The 24,197-nt window shown below is 35.7% G+C and overlaps 1 protein-coding gene across 1 annotated transcript in view; it reads right to left on the reverse strand.

The window, feature by feature from the left end:
- CPS1 (carbamoyl-phosphate synthase 1) overlaps positions 1 to 24,197 on the reverse strand; it is a 119,092-nt gene that overhangs the window by 45,909 nt on the left and 48,986 nt on the right. The window contains exons 17-21 of the mRNA XM_008687464.2: positions 22,378 to 22,522; positions 20,639 to 20,849; positions 19,081 to 19,279; positions 15,536 to 15,712; positions 11,947 to 12,065 (exon numbers count right to left, since the gene is read on the reverse strand). Of these exons, the coding sequence (XP_008685686.2) occupies positions 11,947 to 12,065; positions 15,536 to 15,712; positions 19,081 to 19,279; positions 20,639 to 20,849; positions 22,378 to 22,522 (851 nt within the window). The remainder of the gene's footprint in view (positions 1 to 11,946; positions 12,066 to 15,535; positions 15,713 to 19,080; positions 19,280 to 20,638; positions 20,850 to 22,377; positions 22,523 to 24,197) is intronic.

The raw sequence follows: 24,197 nt of genomic DNA on the forward strand, positions 1-24,197 counted from the left end.
AGCATGAAACCTAGGCCATTGGGTAAATACTGCTACTTTCTCTTAATTTTTCAAAGCACAATGCTTTGTTACCATGCAGCGGTGAGGCCTTTGGAGGAATTAAAGAACACCTTGATCTTTACCTCTCATCCACAGGACAAACAATGCCCAATGATCCAATGTTCATGTGAAAGCACACCAGCATGAAAATTATCTATTAGGATCTAGGTCCACTTGGCACTATTGCAATGCTACAGTATTACAAGTGTTGATTTTCGTGGGATGAGACACTTAAAACCATATTTCACCTTAAAGGCTACTAAAAACAACAGAATCAAACAAAGGAGGAAGGCTTATGAGCAATTGATAACATAGATATTTTTAAGTAGGCAGTTTTTAATTTATGAATCTTAACACTCATTTTTTTTACCAATCTTTAGTGATCCCAATAATCCAGAATTATTGTGGTATTACTTTGGATCTGGTAAGAACACTTATATAATACTGATTATAATATCATGATTATATTCTATGAATACCAAGTAATAATCGTGGAGAAAATGACCCAACATAGTTTAAGTTAATTATAACTTTTGAACCATAATAAATCACATTTTACATATCAGTGATTCCTAGTTGAAAATTCTGTGAAACTCTCTTTCTCTGCCATGGGTTTGGTAATGATGAAAAACAAACAGAAAGCACCCTATCACAGTAGTAAGTCATGTCTATTAGTATATAAGGAAGTGTTCTGTTACGTTCAAAAAAGCATGTTTTTACTAATCAAACAGCTTTCACCTGATCAGATCGAACTACAGGGCAAAGTACAAACCATAGAATATTGCTTGTTACTTCTGATTAATAAATTTACTTATAATTTTAAATCTGTTCAATAAATCCTTTCCCCCAAATTAAGATGTATTCAGTAAGCAAAATCCTGGCTTTTCCCATAAATATAGGTTTCTTATATGTCCAGAATTTAAATCCAAAAAATAAATGCTGTATAAGACCTCAGTAGGAAACTGAGATTAAATGAGCATTCTTTGAAGTTTTAAAATCTGTTATTTCACAAATAAATTTATTTGGAAGTCCTATATTTTACAACCTCTCCATTATCTTTGTTTAAAGAAAGTCATGTTTCCACAGAGTAGTTTTCCACCTATCAGATGTGTTGTTTCAAGCAACAAATGTAAGATTTTCAGTATATAACTTTCTTTGACTTCTAGAAACTACTACTTAGAATCTTATTAAAATAAATTACTTAACTGAAGCCTATCTACCAATAACCACTGCATAGATCTTTTTTCTTGCTAAATGTAACATACATAGGAATAATTGTTGACCAATTTTTTTAGTTCTTGAATGAGCAAATGCAAGCCCTTTCTAGAAAGGAAGTAAAATGGAAAGTCATTTCTAGGAGGATATGGAAAAATTCTAGTTTTAAAATCCTGATGACATATCACACTAGATCTATGTTAATTTGAGAACTACTACCTACATGGAAATCAAAAATCTTTATCCCTGAGTGTTTTTCAGAAGAAGACATAAAAATAAACATTAACACCCAGGAAGTAAATTCTCATTTACTTCATGCTAATGACTATATACTCAAGAGCAATTTAAGTAGCTCTCCCTTCAAGCTGCCTAGAGCAAAGGATGGTCAATTAAATCAGTCCATCAGCTAAAGAGTAGGTGGTAGGGTAGGGTTTGAGGCCATATGTGCAATATCACCATGCCCATGTTAATACTGAGGTGATGGCCATTACATATTATCATAATGTGTAATTGGCAAAGAGTGCCTAACTGCCTATTGCAACCGTAAGTAAATATCACTGGCCAAATCTAGAGTCAGGCTCCAACTCTACTGAGAAAAAAATTTGATCAATCAGATGAAATGATAAACATGAGTAGTGTTTGGCACAATGCCAAGCAGGTGAATAAGTGCTTCACAAATGTAGACGCCAGGGGATGAGGAAGAAGGGGAAGAGCAGGCACAAGAGACCAGAAAGAGGAAGAGAAGGAGGACAGAAGCAGGAAGAGCAGTTTATCAGAATAAAACTGGTAAGTCATCTAAATCTGGCCCTAGCACCTCAGCCTTTCTCAGACTTCTCCCCTCCTCTGCAACATTCCTGTAGCTATCCCTTGACATAATGAGGGCCAACACACCCTATACTCCCTGCAAGTCACAACTGATCTTCTGGATAGCATGTGCACCCAAGCATTTTCTACACTGTCCTAAAATATAGGACTTTCCACTACCCTACACTCTTCAGGACAGAAATCATGCTTTTCAACTCCAAGGGCCAACTCGGAGGCTCTATGACACCATAGAGACATTTCAGGTATGAATGAGCAGGTGAAAAAATTCTGGGGGCCAATGAGTGATTATTTAGCTTCTGTAATGACAGGTGAAGCAGACTATCTTGTGAAAATGTAATTTCCAGTGTACTCTTCAGGAGATTTTTACTGACCTGCATTAACATGGAGAACCAGGTGCTTGCAACTTAGTTAAAGAAAAACTATATGTGGATGTAGGAATGCATGTATATAGACGGTCTGCTATTTGAAATATGGCAAAACATAAAAGGAAAACCCTATCCCAGCTCTCTATACCCTTGAAAATTCTGTTTACATCTTTTAAAGGTGACTCGCCAGGGCTTTCTCCCTGCCAGGCCCCTGTGTCCCCCCCCTCCCGCCCCAAGAGTTCTAGAGAAGGGCACATCTCTTACAAAGCTTCTGCTCTAAGTGGGGTCAACAATTCAGGCAGGAAAACACACAGCTCACAACTTGACAGCTAAGGAGGAACTGATCTCCAGCTGTCTGATTTAAAAGTCATATCTCTAAAAAGAAGCTTCTGAAAAGGGTTAGTGACTAGAACCGCAGGCAGAAGCTCTGGGCTAGATTCCCTGCTTTCCTCTGACTGCTGTGACAGAAAGCATGACACACACCTCGATGTGACTCAGTTTCACCATCCACAAAAATAGAATAATGACACTTTCCACCCATATTATAATGGAAATGCACCTTAAGGTCACCAGAGAAATATAGATCTCTGTCTTATAAATAATAAATCCTTTTGCCTTAACCTTCTTCGCTGGTTAATTAAATTAGAACCTTCACTACAACTGTAAATACTAGTAAATATTTCTCACAACAACTTTTAAGAAATTTTGCAATTTTGAAAACCCAGATAGTTTTTTGTTTTTAATCAAAAATATAAAAATTTTGACTTGTTGTCAACAGGCAATAGAGATTTTGTAACGCACATATAAGTATTATAATGCTTCCAGTGTATATAAATCTCCATTTGATAATATAAAACATTTAGATAAATCCCCTTTTACTAGAAAACAGTTTATTCAAAGTCTTCCTACCTAATCAGTAGATATATGGTCACTTAAAAAAATGAAAATGTAAAGATGCTGATCTACAATGTCTTCCAACACAGTGAGTTTATATCTTGGACTATATATTTTTCAGGTAATCATTTTGTGGGTCTCTTGAAGCAACCAGGAATTACAAATGCATTTTTTTTCTACTTCAATTTCCCTTCTGTGCCATGACTAAGAAATTCTGATTTTCATTTTCTACCAAGAATATGTATTCATTTATGTAATGGGCATATTATCACACAAATATTTTTGAGTTTTTGCTCGATGGAAAACACTGTATGCCAATGCCCAAGAAAATATATGATCGATAAAGAATTGCAAGCCATTCGTATCTGTTTTGGAGCCGATGCTGTGCCTTAGCATAGTGAACTTTATTCTGTGTCCACACAAATCAGCAAAAGCTCTTAAGAAAAGCTTATAATAAAAGTCTATTAAGACATTATGATATTTGGAATTTGCCCTAATGGAATTTACAATTTAATTGGAGGATGGTACCCACATGTATCAAATAATTACAGAACACTGAAATGAAACTATGTGGTTCCAACTACTACTTACTTTGAACAAATAGGTAGATAATACCCGCTTTAATTTCTATTCATAGACTTAATTTCTTTACAGTAAGATTCTCACTTTTATGAAACATAGCAGAAACATAACAAAATAAGAGCAAACATGATTTGTTGCTAATTCTTCCATTTACCCGCTTCCTCTCTCTTCTTACATATTCAGTCCTTATAGTCTAGTTCCTGCTCCTTCCTCCCAACCAGCAAATTTGGTGGACTTGCTCAATTCTCCCCCTCTCCACTCTCCCTAAACCATGCAATATTGTTGAAAGTGTCTTCTTATGTTATTTATTCTGTTTTAAAATCTCTCTTTCCTTGGCTCCCCTGGCTCCGGCATATACTGAAGGATATATCTGGGGATATGTTGAAGTGATATATGTGGTCCTTGGATTCTGCAAGTCCTGAACTTAAATCCTGGCTCCAACAGGCACTACCTCTGAAATCTTGAAAAGTTTATTTAAACATCTGAGCCATTGTTTCATTTACAAAATATGAGGTAGGGATGCACAACTTCTAGGAACTCTTAAATTAACACTTAGTGAGATAACAAATGCAGAGGTCTTAGAGCTTTTGTTTAACCTCCATTTTAACTTTCCTGGCTTTGTGTTCCTGCCTCTAGTTGGTCTGTTAAAAGCATCTGTCTTCTGTATAGCTACATATGTATATTTAATCTTCAAATATAGATTATAAATCCAATGAAGGCAGGTTAATGACTAACAATTATCCATCGACAAATGGCACTGGACCTAGTATCATGCCTTGCACATAGTAGGTACCCAATAAATACTAATGACTGAGTAGATGAACAAATAACATATGGTCCAATAAGAGCTCCTAATAAAGAGAAATGCCATCAAGTAAATCCATAACTCATCGTGCTGAGATCAGAGTTATTGACATAGGGATATTAATTCTTGACTATTAATAGGTACATGCAAATTATGAGTATATGTTATTTTAAATCAACTTAAGATTCTTTTGAACTATCAAATATTTAAGAATCAAAACACAACAAATATATAATATCCATTTCTGAATTATCTAAATATCACTCTGAAACATTTTTGAGTAAAACATTTATTTTGCCCATGCCAGAATCAAGTTCTCTCTCACACTCTCAAAATACACATTCGTAAACATTATTTAAACAGTGAATGCAATGAAGATTCTCAGAACTTTAAATATTTGTTGCAAACTTTAACATTCTGATTCAATAAATTGTTAGTTAAAATTAATGGAGGCCTATCAAATCTGTAACATCACCTAAAATATCTTATCACATGGAACATAAAAACAAATTAAAAATAAAATGTATTTTTGTCATTAGTTCACAGAGGCATAGAAATTCCCACAGTAATACTCCTCTTTCAAATAGAAAAAAACAACTTTCTCATGTAAGCTCCACTTTTTAGTATTCTTGAAGAGGTTTATTAAATAAGTGGTTTAGGGTATAAAGTCTAAAACCATAGAATGGCAATATGCAGTAACGGATAAAATTGTTTTCCTTTAGAGTTATTTATTTCACACATAATATGTTATATATTCATCTTAGTTCCATGGCTTCTAAGTAAAATAAGAATGGAGTTTGCTTTTTTTGTGTGGTTGTGTTTTGTTTTGTTTTGTTTTGTTTTGTTTTTAACTAGAGAGAAACTGAGACTCAGAAATAGTGTGAGTTGGTAGTGAAGTCAGAGGACATAATCCATTTTTCCATAAAATCAAGACAATGGGTTCCACTAAAGTGCCCAACTATCACCATTCCCACATTCATATATACTTAGTATATATATGAATGTTCAGACTGGAGTGGGGAAAACAACCAATGGTACCACAAACATATGTCTAGAGTAAAGTATCATCAAAATTATAACATGCAATTATATGCTAGATATAAGGAAATATATATATTTCTTTTCCTAAATTATTTCTATATTTAATACCTTTTAAGACTAAAGTTTTTCATTATTAGGGTTTTTTTCCATCAGAAAGTGCAAAGTATCATTAGAAAGCAAAGTACCGACATTTTTCTGTCTTATATCTAAGTTTTAACAACTTTTAGGTGACACTCTTCCCCAAAAAAACTTTAATCAAATCTAAGCACAAAATGCTCTTGTCAGGTTTGGCCATGCCTCATGAGCAAGTTAAATAAAAAGTCAATAGAAACTAACATGTGGAGGAGAGGACATTCAAAGGGAGTGTTCCAGCTAAGGTGACACCTGCATTATTACATCTGCCAGAAGTTTGTGGCTGCAGGGAAATGGCCAACTTTACTGAGCTCAATTTAGCACTTGAATGCCCAAGTGGAACTCACCAGGTTTGCCCTAGATTGTTTTCCTAAGCAATAGGCACACCTATGATTTTTCAGCATTCACCAATGGACACAGTTTATTGCACTGAACATAGTGATGTTCAGATGACAATTGGGTCCTTGAAAGTGTACTTTACTCTTTTTTACTGCATTGAATACAGCAGTAAGGGGCAGTGAAGGAGGAAAAGAATATTATCAGAATTAAAATAGTAAAAAAAAAAAAAATGAAGCCTATAGAAAATTGGACAAAAGCAATTCCTGGATAATTTGTACATTAATCCCTAGTAAATTAAATTTATATCAACAATTAATAGAGAATAGATCCAAATCTTAGCCTCCTATACTTACATGGTATAAACTGCAGACAATGGTCGTATCCCCTATTTTTAAACATCTAAATTGGACAACAGATTCCTTTTGATATATCAATCAGAAATGGCTAAAGCACCCAAAAATCAAAATAAGGAAATAAAAAAATTAAAAAGACACAGGCAGAAAATAAGCAGATGGTCAAAGCTGGTAATTAGCACCCTCACAGTTTTTTTCTTGCCTGTTCCTGTTGTTGTTTTTTTAAGTATCATTACCGTCTTTCAATCTAAAATCGCTAATCCAACTTGATATTATAAATTAAAATGTTTGGGGTGTAATGTCCTGAAATAGTCCCTGCTCATAAACAAGCTCTATTACAGTTGACTTCCTTCCTTACGTATAGCAGAAGGGGTTCAACTGAGAGATCCTTGTACCTGTGCTTGTCTATTAATTACTAACATAGTTGAAAACTTTATCATATGTGCTAGCTCTAATGTGATGGGACTGTCATCCCTTTATTGACTACTGTTACTATATTGAAAGTGTCTATTATACGTAACCTTATTTCCCTCAGATGCTATTTAATTCACCTTTCCACACCCTCAGTGTACATGTATACAATTATATGTGTGAATACATATATACATATCCATATATGTATATACATATACAGAGATTTACATATAGCACAGGGGTGAAATATCAAACATCCTGGGCTCTGGAGTCCTGCCAGGTTTGATCTCACATCTGTCATTTATCAGCATGTGATAGCAAGGAAGTTGCCAAATATCTCAGTGCCTCAGCTTACAACTATAAAATCAGGATAATTACTGATCTCCTTAGGTTGTGGTAAAAATTAAATGAAATAATGTGCTTAGAACAGTGACTGATACGCAGTCAACGAATTTTCTGATTTTTATCTTACACTTGGAAGGCATTCAGAATTGTTTGATTGAATCAAAATTCAGGTTTCCATATTAAAAGATATAATTCTAAATCCATTCTTTTGTTACCTTAGGGAATCAGCTATATCAGGAGAACCTAGCTGATGAAGACATTTGACATTTGATTTATTTGATTTATGGTACTTGTACTTTTGCCCTCCAGGTCAGGTTTATTTGCATGACCAAAATTGAATCTATCTATATGCTAATGGAGGAAAGGATTACAGGAGAGCTTTTTGTAATTTTTAATAGATCAAAATAAGTATATTTTTTCTTGTAGTGAGTATTTATGAAAATGTTATATGGGAGGATCATTATGTGTGAAAGAGTTGGTCTTGGTAAGATGAGTGAGTGTGGGGAAAATAGACATACTAAAATATGGATAGCTCAGTTGTGAAAGCCAATGGATAGAGCTTATGCAAACATTGCAGCTCCACTAAAAATTCTCACAGACTCAACTTTTCTTAAACTTCCTGCAAAGTGATCCAGTAATGTGAAGTTTGTAGCTTAAACATTTAAACCCCAGTGCATATGCATTACAGGCATTGGAATCCTACATGATACAACTCACATCACATTGAATAAAGAGAAACTTTTCAAAACCTAAAGAAATTCACTGTAAAATATGTTATCACTCTAGGTCGATTAATGCTTCTACACCAGCTTATAAATTTGGGGAATTGCCTAGAACAGTCAACTTCCCTAGCATGCTCTTGGGCAGCAATAAACAATTTAAGAGGAAAAGGAGAAAGTCAGTGAACTCAAGTGGGGCAGAGAAATTTTTTGCTGAAGCTGTCAGAATAATGGCTATCACCTGAGTTGGTAAGAATGGCTATTGCTCTGGAAGTCTCCCGAGGGCTGCCATTGCTATGCTCATGTACTGGAGATGGCAAACTGAGTTCTGATGGGAGCAAGCACTTGCAGTCTGGACGCTGCATTGACTATTCTAACACTGGTCTAATATCTCAACTCCCTGAACTAGGCTGGGATTTCATATATCATCCTCAGCATGACACATGTTCATCTCCACCCTCCAAGGAAAGGAATTTCTATAATTTGCACTTTCTCACGGACATGGAAAACTCATCAGTTATTTGCATAAGGCCAACCTCATTACAAACATTGTTTTGTTTTCCCCACTCCAGTCTATGGACATTCACATACATACTGAATACATGGGTAGATTCCATTTAGGAGTCAAATTCTGAACTTCATCTCAGATGACTATATGTAAATACAAGTGATAGACTGGCCATCAATCTGAATGATGTTCTCATCCTCTGCTAGTAAACATGTTTACTGGATTTTAGAAGAATTTTAGCATGATTAACAACTATAGAGTGGGAATTTTTGTTCATTAGCATAATGGAGTGTTATTGATCTTTTGATAAGAATGGCATTTGTATTACTTGCTATCATTGCTTCTTTTTTAAAAAAGATAGGTCTGGTATTAAAACAAGTGACAGTGCATCATAAAGAAAGTTAAGAAATGACATATTGTAAAATATATAAGCAAATGCAAATTGTGTGGCTCTAAAAATAGTCTTTAAATGTATCTATCTGAAATCACAAAATATTCTTCATTATAATAAGTAACATTTTCATTTTCAGGGGGAAAGAGGGAAAAGCCTCTTGGGTATTCACCGTGTGCCAGGTGTCCTTTACATTTATATTGTTTAAGCTTCATAACAAAACTATCAGGCAGACATTAGCGGAAAGCATGTGAGGCCAGAGAAGGGAGGGAGGTGACGTACCCATGATTCCACAGTACAGAATCTATCTGACAAGCTTCAGAGCCTGTGCTCTTTCCAACACACAAGAAAGGAACCAAATGAAACTTAACCTACATCTGGCATTCTATACTTTGTCCGCTCTTTAAGTTTCCCCTTTTCTCCCAGCTGAGATCCCCATTGCCTGTTTTCCCAGGGAACTATCAGAAAAGTGCAAAGGGACCTGGGCATATTGGCAGCAGAGAAATGTTGAGGCAAGAGAATTTGAAGGTCATCTCAAATCACACCAAATAAATAGTTACCTCCTGAGTCTACAAGGAAAGTCAGCATTTCCAAAGCTGGAACAGTTGAGATTTTGAAACAAAGTGAAGCACAGATAAATGTAAATGAAAAAGAGCTGATCTTCGTAAACTTTCTGCAAACTGGCAATGCATAATTCAGCTATGTAATGCCAACTGCTAATAGAGGGTTATTATTACTGTTGGAGTAGTATCTGCCTTGATGACTAAGACTCCTTGGATATTTAGAGGCTGAGAAAAAGCAGAAGACATCATAATCCAGGGTGATGGTGAAGATAACCAAAATAGGACAACAAAACTCAAGTCCTACACACTTACACTCCATCAGCTATGATAACCATTCAACTTCAGACCTCTGTGTACCACACAATGATTGAGACAGCTACAGGGGTCATCCATTCTTTTTTTTTTTACTTATATAACACCTCTAAATAGCAATCATTATCAAATTGCTATGTGTGCATCTAGGACACTCCAAAAACAAAAACAAAAACAAAACAACAAAAAAAAACAAGAATTAAACAGTAAAGTATCATTCAGAAAATAATGAGTTCAAAGTTTAGGTTTACTAACACCATGGATCACCTGCTGAGTTCTTGAAACAAAAGATAACTTTAAGTATAATGTTTAAGTCTCTTTAAAATTAATAAAAGCTTTATATAAAAATTTTAATGTTGATCATTATAAACAATCGGAAATATCTCTATTTACAAATATGCTTATGCCAGAAAATGGAAACTAAAAATGTTAAATTATCAGCAAATAAACAGAACAGAATGTGGAAATCAGAAAGATAAGTGATCTGTAACAGTAAATGGGTCTAATCCTCCAAGGACCTTTTTCACTCTCAATATACACTTATTTCCGCTTAGTTAGAATCTCATCTGCTTTCTGGTTGTAACAAAAACTATTCAATTAAAACACAGAATTTGTCCAAAAATCAGAATATATATCAAGTGAAAATTTAAATCACAACAACATCTGCTATTTTTCACCCCAGGTCGCTCCCACAGCTACAATGGGCATACTGCAAGTTTCTAGCACCCTCAAGTGGTTTAATTGGAGTGGTTTCATAGGCATTTGAAATCAGTTGTCTGAAACTGGAAACAGGAGAACAGACTATAATTCAACATGGAAGTTCTGCTGGCCTCATAAACCAAGAAAAGGAAACCTCAAGTCAGCAAAATTCTATGATGAATGTATAGGCTCAATTCTTAATGTATTTGCTGTTTACTGTTCATTTTATGTGATCACTGGAAAGGATGACTTATAAGCAAACACAGCTAGTTTCATTTTTGGCAGATTGGAATCCCCCATTTTCAAAACCAAGCATTTGTTGTGGGCAACTGTTCAATAGATGAAAAAGAACCTCATTTTGCTCAAAAAGAAAAGCAAGTTTTATTATTGCCCAGTTTGTGCGCATCTTGATTGGGTAAACACAGCAACCCAATTATATGGTGCAGACGTAGGCTTTGAGAACGTCCACTGTCTTCAACAACATTTTAAGTGATTAATATTTTTACATTTTCTCTAATCATTTAAGAATAGTTTACCCAAACAAAACATTTCCTTCTCTCTAAACATAGGCCTAGGCTTGTAGGTGAGACTTCTTTCCAATAATCGTGTATTTCCAAACCCTCTTGAAGGGGAGAAGCTAACGAGGATTATACTCTCTCTCCTAGATTGGTAATAAATGTTCCTCTTATCAAAGCTCCATGTTTAAAACCTATCTGTGATTTCATAAGCCTGAGGTGCCCCAACAAATGGTCTTCTCATGAAAAATAAAGTAGATTTTAAAGTACCGACATTATCAGAATATTCTAAACATGAAATGAAATTTTAAAAATAATTGGCCATGAAGGAGATAAAAATGTAAATTAGTGAGAGGTAAAGAATCTATTAACAGAACTTGAATGTGGCTTATTTGTATGCTGAACTAGAGGTCCCAATGTTAAAAATATCAGTAGAATACAAGAGGAATACATTTGCTCATCAATATACAGCAATGTGTGGGTTGATGTTAAAAGAGAAAAACAGACTTCAGAACTTAGAAATATTTTAGAAAATAGGAATATTATTCATTTACTATTGATTGATAATGTTTTGATCTAGGTAATTTTTGGTAAATTAAATAGCATGTGAATGCATAGATGAACAGGAATTTTTTAACTTTAAAACACCTAATAAAAATATCACTATGTTTGATGGCAATGGTAGAGGTGCAAGACGGTTAAAAATATTGAGATACCTTTCAAAAGGTAAACATCTAAAACTGCCATTTCTTGTGGCTGTTGCTACTGCTTCCCAACCTTGTCACTATTTACTTCATTGAAGCAGAATTTTGGCCAAATGCTTAAGGGTAAGAGGAAGACAAAGGCTGCACAGAAGGTATCTGGAGAGAATCAGAGCAACACTGCCTTACCTGTTGAGCCCTTTCAATGTCTTTTCCATGTTTAAAATGTCACGCATCTTATACAAAAACCACTTGTCAATGGATGTGAGCTTCATAATCCCATCAAGGGACATGTTGTCTTCCAAGGCCTGCCAAAAGGAGAAGAGACGCTTTCTTTGGCAAACATTTTATAAATGTCTTATTTGCTTGAAAACATAAAGCTTCCATTCCCCTCCATGTTATTCACAGAGCTCGAGGCTATAGACTGAGAATGGAACTGATATCATATCATTGATGTTCCTCCCAATAAACGTATCAACACTGCCAACTATATCCACAAATGGCATACCGAGGAGGTGCCTTGAGTTCATCAGAGCAGTGTGTGCTCAGAAAAATCCCCCTAACAGGCTCTGCTTCTCTGCTTTTTATATAACCATGTTGCTAATTATATCCTAAATTTGGTACCTCTCTTTGGAATTAAAGAGAATCTCTTAGAACTACAGTTAAGCCAAATTGGTAGGAAAATCTAGAATCAATATGATGATCATTTAACTTGTATTTTGGATAATTACCCTTTGGCAAATACCACAGTTTTACTGCCTCATTCCACACTCACACAAACCAGTCAGTGAAAATTTATGGATCAAATCTGGCTTAGTGTTATTTCTTTAGAGTATTTCCTCAGAGAGGACTTCAAAGAAAAATTATTTTGAATCAGTTACTATGACTTTTGTGCTAAGACAGGCATTTTACAAAATCCTAATGTTTCCCAAAACAGTGTAGTAATAACTTCTATTCTGATAGGCAGATCAGCCTTTTCCTCAAGCTTACTTTAGCAATTTCTCAGAAGTAAAATTACAACTGTGGGTCATTAAGAAAAGGCAACAGAAAGAAGAGATAAATGCTCGAAACCCAAACCTTGATATTCAAAAGATGTCCACGCTTCTTCTTTGCTATTTTTAGATACAAATTTACACTCAATGAAAATTAATAATCAGTTAATACTCTAAAACCACATATTCCAGAAATGGCACACTATATTTTTAAATCCCATCAAGAAATATATGTAACCAGTAATTCTGCTATTATATTTCAACCCAAGGAGCTTAATTTTCTTTAAACTTTCACTGATTTCTAGCACCAGAGAGACAATGATTATAAGTGTTGAGAGACAGCACAGCTCATAATTCTGTTGACTAGCATAAGATAATACCTGATGAGAATACTCAATGGTATGCCCATTTTATAAGTCTATTCATGTTTCTTTTGTTTAATTCTCCCTCTATATTGCCAGGTTCCCAAGGACTTAGTATTCTGTCTCATTTTCCAAGTGATAAAGCAATTAGCTGTTGGCTATCAACACTATGAGGGGGATAGAACCTTAAGTTAGTGACACTTTTGACAGAACAGAGGAAGTTTTCACACAATCACGAACACACTCGTCACCCTGTGGTTGTCAGAGGGCCTAGCATCCCGGATTCATTTCACTATGAGGAAGGACAACTACAGTCACACCCACGGTGTCCAACCGAAAGCCAGAGCCTCCCTGTCTTCTGACCTCATCTTCAAGCACGGCAGCTTTGCCGGGTCACGCAGCTATCATGAAGTTCATAATGACCCCAAACAAGTTTACGGTTACTCTAATGTTTCCCAAATCAAAACTAATGCCCCGTATTTTCCCCAGATCAAAAGAGGTGATGATCCAGTCATCCTGAAATAAGACTGCAGCAAAAACCAGGCCTCAGAGCAATTTGCCCTTTTGTAAGGACCATGAAAGCGAGCGAAGATTTACTCACGCCTTTCATTCTTTTTCCCCCTCAGCCCTCCACAGTCCTCACTCTCTTTGTCAAAATCACCAAGTTCCTGGTTGCTGGGGCGATGAACAGTACTGATGACCTCTAACAAACTGAAATCAGTTCCTTCTGCCAGCACTCTAGCAACAAGAATTTATACCTCAGACCCTGCACTTCTTGCTCATACATGGGGTGTTCTGTGCGAGAAAGGACCTCCACACATTTCCCCTGAATGCTCATCCTTTATAAGTCTGTTAGAAAAGAATGAGAGATTTGCTTGAGCTTTACAGCCTTGCCAGGAACTTGGAAATACTTCCCTTTTTCATCCGCCTCAAAATGGCACAAGTATGATTACTAGGCTTAGGGAAAAAAATCCATTTACTGCCTTTTGTCTGGAAAGAAAAGATCTTATGTATATTTACACATGTGAATGTGGTAGAATGCTTTTTTTAGACAAAAGACTGAAATAAGAACAATAAAGAAGGTGAAATGGCTCTCTGTAATAGCCTCTCATCGCTACTATCACCCACCTCCCACTGAAAAATGTTAACTATTACCTTGAAACTCAATATTGAGAAATGTCCATCAAAAGACACTAGCATCTGCCAGAATTTCAATGGAACTTAATATTCTGCATTTAGAAACCATAAAGGTGAGGAGAGTATACATTATATGCAACGAAGGAAACTTTCCCTCCCCTTCTCCTCTCTCAGCAGGACTCTAGGTATACGGACATGAAAGTTGCAATGAGTTCAAAATCACTCACAGCATTTTTCTGTTGCTACAAAGGCAAATTACAAAGACAGATTTCCTCTTTAAAGACAAAATTCATATTTTCATCAACCCGTCCCACATGCACACACGCACATATAAAATGGTCAGCAGGGCTTTGTAGCTCCAGTGTGGTTTTTGATACTGTTGGAGGATTAATGCCTAAGCTTTCTTAAATGTCAAAAAGCCATTCAGGGATTTCTGACCAGACAGGTCCCAGCTGCCCAAGTCACCTTTTATAAAATCAGATGAGCTGAAACTTCAAAACCCTTCGCATAGTAAACATGAGAGGAGATTAATATGGCATTTAATTTGCATAAAAGGGAACTAGGGGGTGGAAGTGAGAAATGTGGGGCTTTTTTTGTTCTAAAAGTAAGACCAATAAAATAATTACACAGAAAAGCCTATAATCATGGAAGATCTTTATAGTCATTGTTATTTAAACACAGAAAAAGAAGCAAATAAAGATTATTCGAAAGTCTGAGGTAGCATATACTAAATGATACTATTTAATGCATCTTCCTTTCTAAAATACAATTTTATACATTTTCAAGGAACAAGTAATGAGAGGGATAGGAAATGGCAGGTCAATATGATCAAACCTACTTAAGAGTATTGATAAGATATATACTAACAGGAAGGAACATTTTATCTTTATGATCATCCTTTAAACCTGCAACGTGTTCTTCAGTCCAGGCTCAAATCAAATTTTTAAAAGGGGGTAATTAAATTTTCTCCTCAAATCCCTGAATTCACTACCACTTCGTGTTTCAGTTTTACTTTAAAGTCCAGGTTGGCGGGGTGCCTGGGTATTAAGCATCTGCCTTCAGCTCAGCTCATGATCCCAGATCCTGGGACCCAGCCCCGTGTCAGGTTCCCTGCTCAGTGGAGAGCCTGCTTCTCCCTCTCCTCCCCGCTCGTGCTCTCTCATGCTATCTCTGTCTCTCTCTCTAATAAATAAATAAAATATTTTTTAAAGATAAATAGAAGAAATAAAGTCTGGGTTGGCTATATTCTGAAGAAAATATTCGCTCCGGGCCCTTATCACATATTACCTTGGCAATGGCATAGATGCGGATGCTGGATGGTTCAGCCAGCTCTTTTCTGAGATCCATGTTGGACGGCCATTCTTTGTTCATTGGGAGACGGGAAGTGAAACCATCTATAGATGGGTGGCACATTCGTAAGGCTTTCTGGAAACTCTCCTCAAAGGTACGACCAATAGCCATGACCTATAATCCAAATTTAAGAAATTATATTTGAAGAAAGAGCTTATGTATTTTGAATTTGAAACAGAACTAGAAATGGACTGTTTTTCAGAAAAGACGTAGGAACAAAATATATAAGGAAGAATACTACCCAAATTTAGGTGTTGTTGTTATTTTTCTTTCTCTCTCCTTTGATATAATGGGTCTAACAATATTCGGTCACTCTTTTACCACATCAGGAATTTAGCTTTATTTGCTGAGACTAATAAGGAAATTCCCTGCACCTGCTTTGGCCCATAATATTAAACTAAGGAATACGTGGAATGAGCATGTAGACCCTCCCTTAATAAAATCTTGCTTTCATGCAGAGGTTCTTTAGAATAGAAAACAAATGAAGAGAAGCCAGACATATATTAAGACAAAAACAGAACTATTTCTAAATGGGTTATCAGTCGCAATCCAAGACAGGTTGGCTTTCTTTATAACTAAGCATTAATATTAATAAAACCTTCAGAATCATAAAGAATACTGACAGATTCAGATTTTGAATGTAGGTGGAGTCTAAATTCCCCGTGACAAATTCGATGTGTCTTCCCACAATCTTTACAACTGATTGTACACTAATCAATTAGGAAGACCATGTGGTGATTTCATTTGGACAAGTTATAAGTCAGAACTAAACTTAAATTGTCTTCAAGCCTAACCAGTTATTTTCAGTGGATAAACACTGTCTTTGAATCTTTCCATGGAATAATAGATGGCTGTGCATTTTTGGTCTCCAATTTAAAATAATAACAGTGATAATGCTGCCTTCAGTAAAATTCCATGATTCCTCAAGTAGACCTAGATTCCCATTCATGTCAGTTTGGTAAACCTTCATGTCAATTCTGCGACAAGATACATATTCAAAGATTACTAAAGCCAAACAGATCACCTTTCATGCTGCCCCCAATTTAATTAGAAGTAAGGAAGAGTCTCAAGAGCAGAGATAAATAAAATCATAGTCCAATTCAGATAGACACCTTCCAAGGCATAGTGGTATTTAGAAGGGTTATACAATATGGTCATAGACTTGCTCGCCTAAGCATGAGAGAGACTGCCAGAAATGGAATATTTCATGGTACTCTCAAATTAGGAAAATATTTCTGGAATATCTGATACAATTTATAAGTATTACATATTTAAAAGTTGGCCATAAAGTAACTGGTTCCATAAGTAACTCACCATAAATTACTATTTGTAAGTACACTGTACATAATGATGTATGGAATATGTTCAATAAAAGAAAAGCAAACATACCTATATAATAATAAAGGAGTACATAACTGTGTTTGATTAAAATTTGTGCTTTTTAATATTTTATATTATTAATATTCACCTTCATTAAGTGAAAATCTCACCATTTTTCAGTGGAATAACTGACAGGGCCCTAACCCTATTCTCCACTCTCAAAGCACCTGTATGTATACTGTATTTTAACTTTCATTGCAGTTGCATTCATATTACATTTGGTTCTATTTATGTATTCTGAATTTACCAACTGCAGATAATATGTAACAATTATCTACATCTTATTCACTGCGTCTTGCATGGAGTAAGAACTCAGTTAATGCTTCCTAACTTGAGTTGAATTAAATGTATGATGGGAAATATTCACTGACAATAAACGTCCCTTGGATAATAAGCCCTAATGAAAACATTACAGAAATTATCTCATATTCTTTGGCCTATAAATTTTACTGTGAGCAATGTGGAAAGGGATACTTCCCACAAAATAAACTAAGTAACGGTTGTTTATTTGTCAGAAAAGCTACCAACAAAACTTTCCATGGCACTTGAGTTTTAATTCTATTGTGCACCATGAAGCATGAGAGAAAAAATAAGATTTAAAGCAGCTATGAAGGGCTATCAGTTTTTTTTTAACTAGTGGGACATTTTAATGTAAAAGGTCAAGTTTTCCTTATATGTCACTACTTTAAAATCTTGCATTAATATCTTGGAAACTAAGGAAACCAAAATAGTAATAATACTCCCTTTCACGTGTGAATATGATTGATCAGTAAAATGTCTTTTTTTTTTCTTTTCTCCTACATTGCTGATAGATTTAAGCTGCACTTCCTGTGATTGGTGGTATGCATTTCTGCAATAGTTAGTCTGAGGATAGACTATAATCTGTAACATAGGACAAATAAAGGTGAATATAGAGCAATAGGTCATAAATAGTTCTTTGCTCTGTAATCTAACCAGCTTAGATATCTAAGCATAGACCAAAAGCTTCTAAATTGGCCATACAGAGACAGAGATCACATAAAATAAAATAGATAGATGATAGGTCAGTAGAGATTGAGATTCCTGCATACTGCTGATAATCAAAATTCTACCCATAAACAATGACAACAATACTACCGGAAATATATTTTTTGGAGCTTCATTATGAATCTACTTTAAAAGACATTACTAAATATTTACATATATCAATCCTAAACCTTATAAGAACACCCCAACGTAGGTATTATCATCTCCAATTTTCAGATGGAAAACCTGAGGACCAGCGTGAGTGTCTCTAACCAGTAAGTGGCAACACCAAGAGTAAAACCCAAGCTCATTTGGTTCCAAAGCTTATGCTCTCTCCACTTATGTCAAGCCAACTGGATGCAAGAAGAAATAAATCCCTAGATGGGGGAGGGAAGAGAGGGACTGTTGGAGGAAGGGGTCTGAATTCCTTTCTTTCCTCCTGCACAGAGCAGAACTGCATCTTTGAAGATGGAATAATCAAAAGCTAATTTTAATTTCAAATAGTATAAAAAAAGGACATTATGAAAAATCTAAAGGTCCTAAAAGCTTAGACCATTTCAATATAATGAAAGAGGGCTTCATATTCCCATTGTGCTCTTCTTAATTTCAAACTTTAGAGTAGATGGGACCTGAGAGATCTTCTAGTCCAGCCCCTTTCTTTTAGAGATGTAGAAAGTGAGGCCCAAGGAGGGTAAAGCCACAATTTCTGTGAATATATTAAAACTGAATTCTTAACCTCAGTGCAGTGTTTTTTTTGGTACACCATTTTATAACATGTTACTCTCTAGATTTGTTTATAAAACACATTATAACTCAGTTATTTATGAAAATGTTTTTATATGTGCAAATATATTATACATCCACATATACAGCTTCTCCTTTTAATAGAATCTTTTAAGATCCACTAAATGGTCATGTAACAAATGCCTTATGTAACAATCAGAGAGATGTTGAAACACCATGGAGAAAATGAAATTCCCATATATCCTTTAATCAATAACCCAGTATCCAAGCAACCTTAAGACTTTCAAGGATGTTAAGAATTTAACAAAATAACTGAGAACAAGAATAAATAGAAGAATAAACCAAGGACTCACCTCTCCCACACTTTTCATAGAGCTACCAATTCGGCTAGATGTTCCATGAAAACGGTCAAGATCCCAGCGAGGAATCTTGGTAACCATGTAATCCAGGCTAGGTTCAAAGCAGGCTGATGTCTTCCCCGATACAACATTCTTGATTTCTGGAAGTGGGATTCCTAGGGCAATCTTTGCAGCAATGAATGCCAGTGGGTAGCTATAAAAGAGGAGTTTTTTTTTTTCTTTCAGCAATGAGCATTAAAAATCAGCTCAAAACATAAATTGGTCTTTCTTAGAAATTCTGGTATTATTCTACATCAAGGTATAAAACACATCTGGTTCTCTGTTCTGTATGAAGATTTAATAGCCACTTATAAAACAGTATGAGTCATGATAGAGTAGAGAGTTACGGATCATGAAAGAATTCTCTCTCTATGCCTGACGTTCAGTGCAACAACTGCCAACTTTCACCTCTTTAATCCAAAATCAATGACTTCCTTGATAAAGTGCTCACTTGTGCAGAGCCTCCACTAAGATAGGAATCTGCAAAATATTCTTTTGAAAAGATACATAGACGGCTGCACTTAAGAAGACAGTGGAGTTAGCTGGTACTATGGGGTATGCACCAGTCAGAAAATGTAGTCATTGCAAGCTTGGGTCCTTGTTCTGTCTCCAAATTATTTTTGAACTTAGGACTGCTTACAAAACTAACACTTGAGGAACCTGACTGGACAGTTTGGGTAATTGTATTTGAGAAAATAATTCACAGAACTGTAGAATTACATATAAGCCTTTTAATACATCTCGCCATCTGACAGATGAGGAAACTGATAGAGACAATAAGTGATGCGTCCAAAGTCAATACGAAAATTGGAAGGAGAACTCAGGTCTCCTGACTCTTGCTTAGGGCAACACTTCACTGCACTCCATGCAGCACTGCAGAGCATATTAAAAAAATCTTCACAGGTAATTATTTTGTTCACTTAAATGCCATGGAATTTAAATGCCATATGCTAAGTATATTAATAGAAAAAGGAACTAGTTAATGTTCCCTCCAATTATGCTCGCCGGCAGGTTTTAAATGGGTACCAAATTCATTTATTTGGTTGCAATATTTATCTATAGAAAAACCCTACAATGTTTGGTCCTGTGGAGTTTTGAGAAAATAAAATGATTTATTGAATGCTTGAGTCAAGTAAACTATACTATTTACCTACCATTTACTATACACCTGAAGAAACCAGTTGAGGACTAAAATTGAGAATTAGTTTTCACGTTTTAACAATATCTGCAAAGTGCAATTAGGAAGCAGATTTTTTGCAGCCTGCTCTGACCACCCAGATTTTGATTAGTTTATGATTAGCCAGCAAACAAAGCCAGCTAGCAAGATCATTTGCCTCAATCTGGCAGCAAGCTCATTAATAACCATGTCCTTAGGGTCCTAAATGATTTGCAGCCAGCATATAGAAAAGGGGACGATAGCTTGTAAATGCAGCTCAGTCTTCCACTAGCTGTCAGTTTTCCAAAACTATCTGTGAAGAATCTGCATACACATGGTCAATCATTCTGATCTTACCCAGTGGCCTTTGAGGCCAGGGCAGAGCTTCGGGATAACCTGGCATTCACTTCAATGATGCAGTATTCCATTGAGGTAGGATGAAGGGCAAACTGAATGTTGCATTCACCCACAATGCCCAGGTGGCGAACAACATTGATTGAAGTACGTCTCAGCATCTGAAACTCCGCATTGGAGAGGGTCTGGGCAGGGGCCACGACAACGGAATCACCTGTACATCCAAGCAACACCTGTTATTTGGTAGCATATCTAAATAACTAACTTTAGCAACTTAATCTATTTATGTGATACAAGACACAGAGTACTCTAAGTGTTTGTTGGGGAAATAACTGTCTCAAGGCAATACATATAAGGCACATCAGATACTCTTCCCTCTGAGTCTTGTTTTGCCTGTATTACTCTGACACATGATTGACAGAAACCCCTCTAACCCTTTCCTAGTTCATGTAGCTATCAAGGCCTCAGTCATCTACTTACCAGATTAATGCTAACTTCTTCAATTTCTCCGCTCTTCATCTCAAAATCTCTCTCTCTCAAGTTCTCCCTTCTATAAACAATCATCCTCCTTTTCACCCAGACTGGCTCATCCCTCTGTTTTCCACATCTCATCCCTTCCCATTGTCTTAATCCTCTCTAATCATAGCCCTTGTATCTTTAATCTCTTAATCTTTAGTCACCATTCCTTCCACCCACAAACATGCTCAGATTTCTCCTGGCTCAAGAAGCCCCTCTCCCTACGCTGCCAATCAGAAGAACATCTCTCTTATTCTTTACAGGACTAAACTTGAAAGTATCCCAATTCTGCGTATCCTTCATTGCCATATAATTCTTTTCAATACGGCTCCCATACCCAACTTTGCATTGAAACTGTCCTCTTGAACATCCAAAAACCCACATTAAAATCCTAATTCTTGACCTTTCACAGCATTTGCTAAAGCCAAAACCAACGATATTTTATAAAATATTTTCTTGTGTTGGCTTACTTGGTAGTGTACCACCCTGGTTTTCTTCCTATCACTCCCTTCTTTCTCTTCAACACTAACCCTTCCTCTTACTCATGCCCTGTAAATCTAAACAGTTCCCATGTTCAGTCCTTGACCCTATTGTCTTTCTTTCTATGCCTGTGCATTGAATACTTAGTCTCTGCTTTCAGCTTCAATCATGTCCTTCATACCAATGACTCCCAATGACTTTGTATCCAACTTCTTTACTTGTATCCCCTTTTCTTAAATTCCAGGTCCATATTATCAACGCTCTTCTTGAGAATTCCACCCATGCCTCAAAGTTAGCATTTCTAAATCCTAAGTCATCATTTTTGCCCTCTCATCTAATTAGTTTCTCTTTCTAAAAAACCTGTTTCACCTATTTCTATTACTTGTTGCTATTTCTCATTCACTTGGTAACTAAGACCCTTGTCTGATTCAAGCCTTCCTAACCTCATTTCTTACTTCTCAACACCAAGTCTTACAGATTTTACCATCGCTACATTGCTTAAATTTGACCTCTTCCTCAAATGAAATCAGGATAATATGTGCCTTATTTCACAGGGTTTTTGTGAAGATCAAAATGAATGTGAGGTTATTTTTAATACCGTGAAATACTATTTTGTGTAAAATTTTATCACTAGTCTGTCAGCTAAGAATAGTAATTTAAAGAAAAGAACTTAATAAAGACAGCTATGGGTTGTCAGAATCATGAGCTGAAGGCAATACTATAATTCCTGAAGATTCTTTGCCTACCTGTATGAACACCCATGGCATCGACATTTTCCATGTTACAGACAGTGACGCAATTGTCATCAGCGTCTCGAACCACTTCATATTCTATTTCTTTCCAACCTGTCACTGACCTCTCCACCAGAATCTGGTTGGTCATAGCAAAGGCCTGGAAATTGGTGACAAAAGATATCAAAGCGTAAGGAAAAGCACTGGTTTAAGCACGGAGATTTGGCAAAGTGCCCTGGCCTAAATCCTGGTCAGTGTCGAAGTCTGAAGTCTAGTCTCCATCCTCCTCCATGCTCCAGAAGGCACAATGTCTCAGAAAATCAGGGAGGTACTAGGAATAGCATCCTGCAGTGAATATGCTTGATTTACATTATTGAGGCTTGCCATTCAAAGTGCTGATATGACATTAAATCAAACTAATTTAGGAAAAAGAGAAAATAATTGAGCAATCAGGCAGAGGGAAATGGAATTATTTCAGCAGCAAGGCTTCTGTAAAACCAGAAAATGTGATAAGTGCGAATAAATATGGAAAAATAAGTCTAAAGACTCTGGTTTTCTCTAAAATAGCTGAGAGTGCTTTGTACAGTGACATACACAATAAAAGTCAGTTGATGTTGATGAGGAGAAGAAAGGAGATAATGATGGTTGTAAACAGTTAGCCAAGATGGCATATGAAACTTGGGAATTAGAAGAATCATATGCGACTATTATTATGGTTAATCACCACATAAGTGCTTAAATACCCTGAGTCATATATCACATATGCCTGATTAAACAGATATGAATTAGTATAATTATCATTTCATATTTACTGAGTACCCACTGGTGGGTAGACTACTGAACCCAAAATATGAAAGAGGCAGTCTCTGACCTTAGGACATTTAGTGGCTGAAAATCTGAGACAGAAATGTCTCCCTTTGTCTCTAATACTTTTGATTTGCAATGGCAGTGCAAAGGGAAGACAAAGCAATTGGGGAAAGTATTCTGAATTTTTTCAAATTATTAGCAGGCAGTATAATGAAATAACTCAATGTTAGTTTGGGGTGTGTGTGTGTGTGTGGTTTTGTTTTGTTTTGTTTTGTTTTTTAATGTATCTCAACACTATCTTTTTAACCTCAGTCAACACTACAGGCTCCCCCATGTGCAATTGAAAATGTAACACATTTGTCCCCACAGCTGCCTATCATGAGGTTTTCAAAGTGGTTAGAAAACTCTGTAGCCAGCATAAACAATTTAATAATGATTCATTTGTCATTAGGATTGCATGCTAAAAGAGGAAATCTGGGAAACAAAGAGTATGGATTGGGGAAAGCTCTCTGCATTCTAATGGACTAGGCTGGGTGTTTGGACACAAGGACAATTGAGATCAAATTCACCTGCTGCCTCAAAATTCCTTCTTTCCAGTCTCAGATTTTACACAAAAGACTAACTTTGAGACCTAGATAAGTTAATGCAGCTTCTAAAGGTGCTAAATATAATCTCAAGAGAATAAGAAGTAGTTTAGAAATTAATGATAAAAGTAATTATTTCAAGGGAAAAGCTAGGTTTTCAAAAAAAATCCAATGTCGTATTGATTATTTTAGAGGAATTTAAATAATTAAAAACTATCCCATTCCAAAATTGTTTCCTATGTAAACATTTTTAGACAATTCAGTATTCAGTATTTTTACACTGTAAAAATATATTTTTTTAATAAAGAATATACATTGTCACTACTGGGAGTAATAATGAGATTACTAGTATTAAAAATATTGGAAACATCTAATATACTAGAGGAAAAAAGTTACCTCTATAAACATGTCTTTTCTTTACATACATGATTCATAACTCCAGAA

Source organism: Ursus maritimus, unplaced genomic scaffold (assembly GCF_017311325.1).
Source record: "Ursus maritimus isolate PB19 unplaced genomic scaffold, ASM1731132v1 scaffold_1, whole genome shotgun sequence".
NCBI classification, from domain to species: domain Eukaryota; kingdom Metazoa; phylum Chordata; class Mammalia; order Carnivora; family Ursidae; genus Ursus; species Ursus maritimus.